Raw genomic sequence first — 11,240 nt, 5'->3', positions numbered from 1 at the left:
GCAAAAAGCTACGATATTGACAAAGCAAAGACATTTACCCTTTATTACCCCGAATGTAAAAATACTCTATGAAAATAAGAAAGGCTGCAATATTTTCTGCACAATGCTACTAAACAAGGTTAAATCAATTCCAAGTTTAGGATATCAATGTAAATGGGAAAACGACCTTCATCACAATTTTCCACCTGACTTATGGAATACCTATCATTTTATACCATTCAGAGCTTTTCATAACACTAAGGAAAGATGGTTTCAATATCGTATTGTCCACAGAATTCCCACGACCAATAAAGACCTATACAACTATGATATATTAGAATCACCACTATGTACGTTTTGCAAGGCTGAAAAAGAAACCATTGTTCATTTAATGTTTGAATTTCAGATACGTAAATAGGCTGTGGCAAGACCTTTAAATTGGAGTGAAGATGAAACAGACACTACTACAAACCTGGATCCGAAAAAAGTCCTTTGGGGCTTTCATGAAAAACGTAACGATGTTCTGAACTTGATATTTATCATAACAAAGGAATATATATATTCCAGAAAACTAGCAAATATACGTCCAACTCTTGAAAGTCTCAAAGCCAAATTAAACCATAGTTACAATCTCCATAAACATAATACATACCCTGTATGCAAATATAGAAGTTCACGACTTTCTGGTTATCATGCCACAACTTGTTTACATAATCTATTCGATCTCACTTATGCTTGTTTTTAATTGTGTTATGTATTTGAAATATTGTTGTGTGTGAAGGATAAAACTGTACTAGTGCGAAGAAAAAATAAAGTGAAAAAAAATGTCCATCCATTAGTTTTGGAAATATCGCAAGAATACTCGCTGTGACCTTGAAAATAATCCGAAGGTCACTGAATTTGACTGGCGTTAGACAATACTCCCAACACATCTTGAAACTACTTTTAAGCAAAATATATTAATTCTGTCTTGTGTGTTCGCACTAAAAAGTTAGACATATGCAAAACAATTTTCACTGTAAACTTAAAATGAGCACAAGTTCTCCAATCTTTTGGTGTAGGGGGATTCCCGCCAAAACACCTTGATATTAAACTGGATCAAAATCTCTTTCCTGAGTTCGCGGCTACCAAGCTTGTATCAAACTGTTACACCTTTGCTGTGACCTTTAGAATGACCTCGAGGTCACTAAATTCAACTGGTGTCGGTAAATCTTGTCAATAAAGCTTGGTACCAAATTTGAACAAAATCCATCATTTTTTTTCTCGAGTTCGTTCAGTAATTAGAAGGAGGGGTGGGGTGGTGGTGGTGTCATTTGAACAAGCGATTGTAGTTTCAAATTGCATTTTTGTGGAGTTCAATATCCAAGTTTGATGCTAGCGAAATTCTACCAATCTCAAGTATACACAAATGTTTCTTGCATATTTTGTTTCCTGAAATTTGTGATGCATTTCATTGCAGACTTTACAATTTTTGGGAGTACAAAGACAAGATACAAAGTCACACAAAGTCGGGATCGTGAGGCTGGAACGTAGCAAAACCTATTTGGTTGGGGCTGACAAATAATATGTAGAAAAATAAAATTGTGCATTTGTATCATATTCTAGGTGATGCTGACTACTTTTTGAACGACCATCGTAGATGTACTCCTTAGAACACCCACCCACCACTCTACATGCAGGTACGTGTGTTAGATATGCTGGTTTAACACACACACACACACACACACACCACACCACACCACACCACACCACACCACACCACACCACACCACACCACCACACCACACCACACCACACCACACCACACACACACACACACACACACACACACATATGGATATATATCAAAACCTCTACAGATATTTGCGAAAAGACATGATACAGAGGACAGAGATTTTATATCGATTATTTGTATCAGGACCAATATCATTTTCGTCATTCAGCTAAGGTTTGTCAATTCTTTCTTGGGTTATCGCGCTAACAATCTTTATATTGGCAAAACCCTCAGATGTTTTTGCTGTGACCTTGCTAATTATCTCAAGGCCACTCAATTTCACTGGTGTCGGTGAATCCCGCCAATATATCTTGGTACCAAATTTGAACAAAGTCCATCGTTTCTTTCTTGAGTTATCGCCCTAACAAGCTTATATGATGTATGACATGTAACGAAAAACATACACACGCGTATATATGAGAGATTAAAACTGTTATTACAATTTACGTCAATTTTTAATTACAATTTACGTTATTATTACAATTTACATCAAGTTTATTACAATTTAATGCAAGTATTACAATAAGAGAAAAGGTAATAAGAATTCCATGGGGGAAATTCCATAACCCAGATCCATATGGACCTCAAGATATAACTGATAACCCAGGTTTAGAAATAACTGATGATCCAGCTTAAGATATAACTGATGATCAAGGTTTACATATAACTGAAGATCCAGGTAAGGTAAAACTCATGATTCAGGTTTAGAAATAACATGACCCAGGTTTATGTATATCTGATGATCCATGTTTAGATATAACTGATGGTCCAGGTTTAGATATACATGTAACTGATGGTCCAGGTTTAGATATAGCTGATGGTCCAGGTTTAGATATAACTGATGGTCCAGGTGTAGATATAAATGATGGTCCAGGTTTAGATATAGCTGATGGTCCAGGTTTAGATATAGCTGATGGTCCAGGTTTAGATATATCTGATGGTCCAGGTTTAGATATAACTGATGGTCCATGTTTAGATATAACTGATGGTCCAGGTTTAGATATAGCTGATGGTCCAAGTTTAGATATAACTGATCATCCAGGTTTGGTTATACATGTAACTGATGGTCCAGGTTTAGATATATCTGAAAGTCCAGGTTTAGATATATCTGATGGTCCAGGTTTAGATATAGCTGATGGTCCAGGTTTAGATATACATGTAACTGATGGTCCAGGTGTAGATATAAATGATGGTCCAGGTTTAGATATAGCTGATGGTCCAGGTGTAGATATAACTGATGATCCAGGTTATAGATGAGGTTCAGAAATAAAAGACGCGACGCACAGTTTACAGTGTCATCGTGTTAATTTCTTTTCTGTATTAATATCATGTGGAATCGTGAATGAATCAATGAGATTAACACAAATGTCAGATGTATCTACACATTATTCCGTCATCTATAGGAAAGTCAGATGAATCTCCTTCTTTAACCGATTCATGGCATTCTGGATTTCGTTTTAGAGAAAATCGGCCCCAACCGCGTCATACCAAAAGACGTTAAAATATGGTACTTGTTGGGCCCCGCCTGGCGCTCGGCATTAATGTGTACAACAAAGACTGGTCGGCTCGGAGTCAGTATAATGTGTCCTGAGTGGGGTATTCATGCTTCACTGCGGCATGATATCTCAGTGAGCTAGCACTATAAAACCAGAATAAGTCTGGGCTAGTACAAGCAGCCGCACCTACACATACACACGCATGCACGTCGTCATATGAGCGAAATATTCTCAAGCACGACGTTAAACCCAATTTCACCTCACCTCACCTCACCTCACCTTTAAAGAATCGCTCCTTTTGTATTTTTGTCACCAGTTAATCTTTTCTGACGTTGTTTTGTTTCGGCACATGCATTTCCTCCCTGCAAATTGAACTGCGGCCTCTGACCTAGCAACTGGGTAATGCATTGTACATAACAGTGCTCATTACAATCCTGGCCGGGTTTTTTTTATAGTTGTAACTGAGCCTCCAGTCAGCGGTAACAGTAATATGTATGTCGATGGCTTGCACCTTCCCGTAGTAGTGTGACTTCAGACGTTGTTCTATATTATCGGACCTCCTCCCCACGTAGATGACCAATCCATCCTGTTTGATAACGTAGATTCCTGTTATTTTCGTCTGTTGTTGAAGCCATTGTTTCTATGGAATGCCTGGGCTACTGATCAGTGTTTGGCTGTTTCCCTCAGTTTCCGTCTGCAATACATGTAACATGGAAGTGAATCCTGACTGACATACTCTTAATAAACAGACAAAACATATATCAGACCTAATACCCCAATCTAACTTGTCAGGATCTGCTGGTCGTGGGTTTGAATCCAAGATTGGTCTTTTATCTGTCAGCAACATACGACTGGATTTCACCCGAATGATCCAACAGTCTAACCTATGACCTCCCTCACACCTTATCTGCCACGCCCTGATATGACAGGGGTACTGCTCAAAACGGAGATGATTTTACAAGCTCAATCAGACCTGATTCTAAGACAAATTTCACATGATTTACAAAATACTTTACAAAATGTTCGCGTACTATCAGTTGGGACAGGTCACGTTACAGACGAAATGTGTTTAACAAACTGGTCCAGACGTGTTCCTAACAAAAAAAAAGATCTTTTGAATATATCTACATAAAGGTCACACATTCATAACAAATCGATTCCTAGCAAGTAATTATCCACGGCCCTCGTACCGTGCAATGGTGCACACCCAGTTTCTGAGAACAAAGACAGTTTGGGGTTCTACAAAGATATTACCAGTTTGAATGTGAGGTGATACTGTAGACTTAAATAATGCTGACATGTCACGCCATGAACATTGGTTTTCATTTATACCTTTACACGTCAGTATTACCTCTACGTATTCATTTTTCGAAAGTCAAAGTATATATGTATGTGTATCAGTGTCACGTTTGTAAACCGATAGTTTGGGGGCAATTTTCGTTTTATTGAAGGCAGAGTTAGAAAGTAAACATTATCAATAAAGAGGCAACACTTTATGTAAATATCTTCAGTAAAACCAGGTGTTGCAATCTGCAATTGCGCAATGTCGGCGGAACGTTAGGTTGAGTTTGGTCTATACTGTTTACTTTAATCCAAACCACTGCCTACATTTCTGAACCCACTAAAGCATCTCACAGTGTTCGAAGAGAGCACGTATTTCATATCAGAATTGATCATATCACTGACATGAGGCATTTCGCGATACGGTCTACACAGAGAACGTCTATGACACGCAGTGCATTACCTGGGTCGTATTACAACCTCGCTGATCGATAATATCGCCCCCGAGGTAAACAACTAGAGTCGTCTTGAAAACTATCCATGAAATAATCGACAACATCGTCTCCAAGAATTTGACTGATTTTATGTTTGAAGTTTTCGTCCAGATACCCTAAGACAAGCGTCATGTGTATGTGTGTGTGTGCGTGCGTGTGTGTGTGTGTGTCTTTGCACGTGCGTGTGTGTCTGTCTGTGCACGTACGTGCGTGTGCGTGTGCGACGCTTGTCTTGGGATATCTGAAGGAAAATTCTTCGAGACGATGCTGCCATTGAAGACAGAATCAATAAAGCGTTACAACTTACTAGAGAAGATCGTTTGACAGGAACGATGAAACAAACCAATGTGGAAGAAGTAATTGCTTTTGCTATAACTGATGGTCAGGTTTAGATATAACTGATGATCCAGGCTTAGATATAATTGATGGTACAGGTTTAGATATAACTGATAATCCAGGTTTAGATATAACAAATGATCCAGGTTTAGATATAATTGAGGGTCCAGGTTTAGATATAACAGATGATCTAGGTGTAGATATAACTGATAATCCATGTTTAGATATAACTGATGGTCAAGGTTTAGAAACAACTGATAATCCAGGTTAAGATATATCAGATGGTCCAGGTTTAGATATAACTGATGATCCAGTTTAGATATAACTAATGATCCAGGTTTAGATATAACTGATGGTCCAGGTTTAGATATAACTGATGGTCCAGGTTAATATAACTATCTGATGGTCCAGGTGTAGATATAACTGATGATCCAGGTTTAGATATAACTGATGGTCCAGGTTAAGATAAAACTGATGATCCAGGTTTAGATATAACTGATGGTCCAGGTTAAGATATAACTGATGGTCCAGGTTAAGATATAACTGATGGTCCAGGTTAAGATATAACTGATGGTCCAGGTGTAGATATAACTGATGATCCAGGTTTAGATATAACTGATGGTCCAGGTTAAGATAAAACTGATGATCCAGGTTTAGATATAACTGATGGTCCAGGTTAAGATATAACTGATGGTCCAGGTTAAGATATAACTGATGGTCCAGGTTAAGATATATCTGATGATCCAGGTTTAGATATAACTGATGATCCAGGTTTAGATATAACTGATGGTCCAGGTTTAAATATAGCGGATGGTCCATGTTTAGATATAACTGATGGTCCAGGTCTAAATATAACAGATGATCCAGGTTCAGAAATAACAGATGATCCAGGTTTAGATATAACTGACGATCGAGGTTTAGATATAACTGATGATCCAGGTTTAGATATAACTGATGATCGAGGTTTAGATATAACTGATGGTCCAGGTTTAGATATAACTGATAATCGAGGTTTAGATATAACTGAAGATCAAGGTTAATATATAACTGATGATAAAAGCTTACACATAACTGATGGTCCAGGATTAGATGTAATTGATAATCCAGGTTTATATTTAACTGATGATCAAAGTTTACACATAACTGATTGTCAAGGTTTAGATATAACTGATGATCCAGGTTTAGATATAACTGACGATCGAGGTTTAGATATAACTGATAATCCAGGTTCAGATATAACTGATGATCCAGGTTTAGATATAACTGATGATCGAGGTTTAGATATAACTGATGGTTCAGGTTTAGATATAACTGATAATCCAGGTTTAGATATAACTGAAGATCAAGGTTAATATATAACTGATGATAAAAGTTTACACATAACTGATGGTCCAGGATTAGATGTAATTGATAATCCAGGTTTATATTTAACTGATGATCAAAGTTTACACATAACTGATTGTCAAGGTTTAGATATAACTGATGATCCAGGTTTAGATATAACTGATGATCCAGGTTTAGACACAACTAATGATCCAGGTTTAGACACAACTGATGATCCAGGTTAAGACACAACTGATGATCCAGGTTTAGACACAACTAATGATCCAGGTTAAGACACAACTGATGATCCAGGTTTAAATATAACTGATGATCAAGGTTAATATATAACTGATGATAAAAGCTTACACATAACTAATGGTCCAGGATTAGATGTAACTGATAATCCAGGTTTATATTTAACTGATGATCAAAGTTTACACATAACTGATTGTCAAGGTTTAGATATAACTGATGATCCAGGTTTAGATATAACTGATGATCCAGGTTTAGATATAACTGATGATCCTTGTTTAGATATAACTGATGATCCAGGTTTAGACACAACTGATGATCCAGGTTTAGATATAACTGATGATCCAGGTTTAGACACAACTGATGATCCTGGTTAAGACACAACTGATGATCCAGGTTTAGATTTAACTGATGATCTAGGTTTAGATATAACTGATGGTCCAGGTTTAGACACAACTGATGATCCAGGTTTAGATATAACTGATGATGCAGGTTTAGATATATGTGATGGTCCAGGTTTAAGATGTGGGTCAGAAAGAAAAGATAGGACGCAAAGTGTACAATGTCATCATGTTTATTTCTCTTTTATATAATATTGCCGATTGACGATAAATATTAACTCACTCACTCACTCTCTTATATATCTTCGGTAATGAATATGGCAAAGATTAACACAAATCTCACACGTATATACACATTATTCAGTCAGTTATACGTAAGTCAGATAAATCTCCTTCTTTAAAAGTTAAATGACATTCTGGACTTCGTTTCAGAGAATCGCACATTCTATATCCTTGTCACCGCGTTTATCTTCTCTCACATTGGGCACACGCATCTCCTTCTTTTATGTTGAACCTCGGCCGCCGACCTTGCAACTCAGTAATGTGGTGTATATAACAGCGCTCATTACGCCTCTGGTCGGGGTCAACCACATAGTTGTAGCTGAGCCTCGAGTCAGCGGTATCAGCAATATGTATGTCGATGGCTTGCTCCCCGTAGCAGTGTGCCCGCGGACGTTGGTTTAGATTGCCGGTCCTCCCCACGTAGATGACCCATCTACCCTGTTTGATAATGTAGATTCCTGCTTCTTGCGTCTGAGGCCACTGTCTCCATGGAATGCCTCGGCTATTGATCAGGGTTCTGCTTTTTCTCCTTGTTTCCGCCTGCAATGTATGTAACACGGAAGTGAATCCTGACTGAGATACTCTTAATAAACAGACAAATATATATCAGACCTAATACCCCAATCTAACTTGTCAGGATCTGCTGGTCGTGGGTTTGAATCCAAGATTGGTCTTTTATCTGTCAGCAACCTACGATTGGATTTCAACCGAATGGTCCAACAGTCTAACCTTCGACCTCCATGACACATCATCTGCCACGCCAGTTTGACTGTAAGGTAATCCTATAGGCGTATATAGTGCTGACGTGTCTCGCCATGAACATTGGTTTTCTTTATATCTTTATACGTCTGTATTACCTCCACATGATCATTTCAAATGAGATTTTTCGAAAGTCATAGTGTATGTATGTGTTTGTAGAGATGAGGATAGGACATAGAACGTTATTCTGTTTGAATGTAAGATGATACTATAGGCGTATATAATATTGACATGTCTCTTAATTTACAGTGAGTGAGTGAGTTTTACGCTTAAGTTTACAATATTCAGGCAATATCACGGCGGTGGACACCACAAATGGGCTTCACATATTTTAGTCATGCGAGGAATCGTACCCGGTTCTTTGGCGTGATGAGCAAACACTTTAACCACTAGACTTTGTAAAGACGCCCATTTTGGTTTTGTTATATCATGGAAGAATATATGGAGGATATTTTGTTAATATTGTCCATTAACATGTATATTTCATCGTGTGGTCTGACAAAGTTGATATGTTCACAAAGTTGATATGTTTATGAGTGGTGCAGATCAAGACATCGAGTAAGTCTGCATTTTGTTATGCTACCCAGCAGTCGAGCCTTTGAGCAGAAAGTAGTTCCAGGCAAAAGTGATATTCTGCTCAGTGAAATAACATGCTATTCTATACTCATTTAATACCATTTCTATTTTCACCAATATTTACAGTTTTTCACCCTTAAGAATATATTAAAGAGAGGATATTTGGTTTGTCAATAAAACGACGCTTTAACCAATAGGCTACCCCACCGCCCACCTTCTCACATGTACCTGACACGACCTCTGACAAAAGTACCATCCAATCCACAATCACAGAGCTGATTCTAAGACAAATGTCAAATTAGCTATTGAATACTTACAGGACAGTTCGCCATTCCAGAAACCTTAGTGCTAAACAGGTGTAGGGCAGGTCTTCTCCTTTAGCAGGGTGGAGGGTTGTCTGCAGGTATCCCCTGTTTGAACTGAATTTGGTGTTTTCTAATCAATGCATGGGTTATGTGTCACGTCTTTTATCAATAATATAGGTGTTCTTATACAGTATGCATGAGAAGCTATGTATACAGGACACCTTCAGCACAGTTTACTAAAGGTTAACAATACACATGTGTTTATGTGATTCTTGAGACATCAGAAGCTTAAGTAAATGTTTGGGGCATCTTTTGAAATATAAATAGAGTGTAAAATGAGAGGTAGTTGGTTATGATGCCACATCACATTCAAGGGCATCAGTTGTACATATCTACATTGGGTAGGGAGTCAAACCAATATCTGTGCCATCACAAGTTAATCCTTGAATCACCCAGCTACCCAGTGCCCTGCCTTTACATAAATATATATATATCCGTGTCGTGTGATTATTTCAGAAACTTCTTCTGATATATATATATATATATATATATGTGTGTGTGTGTGTGTGTGTGTGTGTGTGTGTGTGTGGTCCACGTTTACGTGTAACTGATGGTCTAGGTTTAGATATAACTGATGATCCAGGTTTAGGTATAACTGATGGTCCAGGTTTAGATACATCTGATGGTCCAGGTTTAGATACAGCTGATCGTCCAGGTTTAGATTCAACTGATGATCTAAGTTAAGATATAACTGATGATCCAGGTTTAAACAAGAATGATAATCCAGGTTTAGATATAGCTGATGATCCTGGTTTATATATAACATGATCCAGGTTTAGATATAGGCCCACGTTTATATTTAACTGATGATCCGGGTGTATATATAACTAATGATCCAGGTTTAGATATAACTGATGATCCAGGTTTAGATATAACTGATGATCCAGGTTTAGATATAACTGATGGTCCAGGTTTAGACATAACTGATCATCCACTTTTAGACGTAACTGATGATCCAGGTTTAGATGTTACTGATAATCCAGGTTTTGATTGAACTGATTATTCAAGTTTAGCGTATGGTCCAGATGTAGATATAATTGAGGTTCCAGGTTTAGAAATAACTTATGATGCAGGTTTAGATATCCAGTTTATAGAAGATGGTCAGAAATAAAAGACACGACGCACAGTTTACAATGTCATCATGTTTATTTCTCTTTTTTTCTAATATCATATGAAATCGTGAATGAATGTGGCAAACATTAACGCAAATCTCACATGTATATACACATTATTCAGTCAGCTAAAGGTAAGTCAGATGGATTACCTTCTTTAACTGATTCATGACATTCTGGATTTCGTTTTAGAGAATCGCACATTCTGTATCCTTGTCACCAGGTTTATCTTCTCTGGATACACGCAGGACATGAGGCACACGCATCTCCCCCTTGTCTGTTGAAACTCCTTGTCACCAGGTCGATCTTCTCTTACATTGGGCACACAAACGACAATAGGTACACGCATCCCTTCCCTGCCTGTTGAACCTCCTTGTCACCAGGTCTATCTTCTCTTACATTGGGCACACAAACGACAATAGGTAAACGCATCTCCTCTCTTTATGTTGAACCGCCTTGTCACCAGGTCTATCTTCTCTTACATTGGGCACACAAACGACAATAGGTACACACATCCCTTCCCTGCCTGTTGAACCTCCTTGTCGCCACGTCTATCTTCTCTTACATTTGCCACACAAACGACACTAGGTACACGCATCTCCCCCCTGCCTGTTGAACCTCCTTGTCACCAGGTCTATCGTCTCTTACATTGGGCACACAAACGACAATAGGTACACGCATCCCTTCCCTGCCTGTTGAACCTCCTTGTCACCAGGTCTATCTTCTCTTACATTGGGCACACAAACGACAATAGGTACACGCATCTCCTCCCTGCCTGTTGAACTTCCTTGTCACCAGGTCTATCTTCTCTTACATTGGGCATCACAAACGACAATAGGTACACACATCGCCTCTCTTTATGTTGAACCG

The 11,240-nt window shown here is 38.2% G+C and overlaps 1 protein-coding gene and 1 long non-coding RNA gene across 2 annotated transcripts; both read right to left on the bottom strand.

Moving 5' to 3' along the window:
* Positions 1-3,041: 3,041 nt before the first annotated feature.
* Positions 3,042-10,640, bottom strand: LOC124280686. Its single transcript, XR_006899743.1, has 2 exons — positions 10,523-10,640; positions 3,042-3,174 (listed from the first exon to the last, which is right to left on the bottom strand). It is a non-coding gene; the product is annotated as an uncharacterized LOC124280686 (long non-coding RNA).
* LOC124280684 lies at positions 7,690-9,236 on the bottom strand. Its single transcript, XM_046716679.1, has 2 exons — positions 9,211-9,236; positions 7,690-8,098 (listed from the first exon to the last, which is right to left on the bottom strand). Exons 1-2 carry the CDS (start codon positions 9,223-9,225, stop codon positions 7,742-7,744), a joined length of 372 nt encoding a protein of 123 aa, XP_046572635.1. The 5' UTR covers positions 9,226-9,236; the 3' UTR covers positions 7,690-7,741.
* Positions 10,641-11,240: the final 600 nt, after the last annotated feature.

Source organism: Haliotis rubra, unplaced genomic scaffold, assembly GCF_003918875.1.
Source record: "Haliotis rubra isolate DU_JTF1 unplaced genomic scaffold, ASM391887v1 Scf271, whole genome shotgun sequence".
Lineage (NCBI taxonomy): Eukaryota > Metazoa > Mollusca > Gastropoda > Lepetellida > Haliotidae > Haliotis > Haliotis rubra.
The sequence above is the reverse complement of the archived record's forward strand: the minus strand, read 5'-3'. Positions and strand labels throughout refer to the sequence as shown.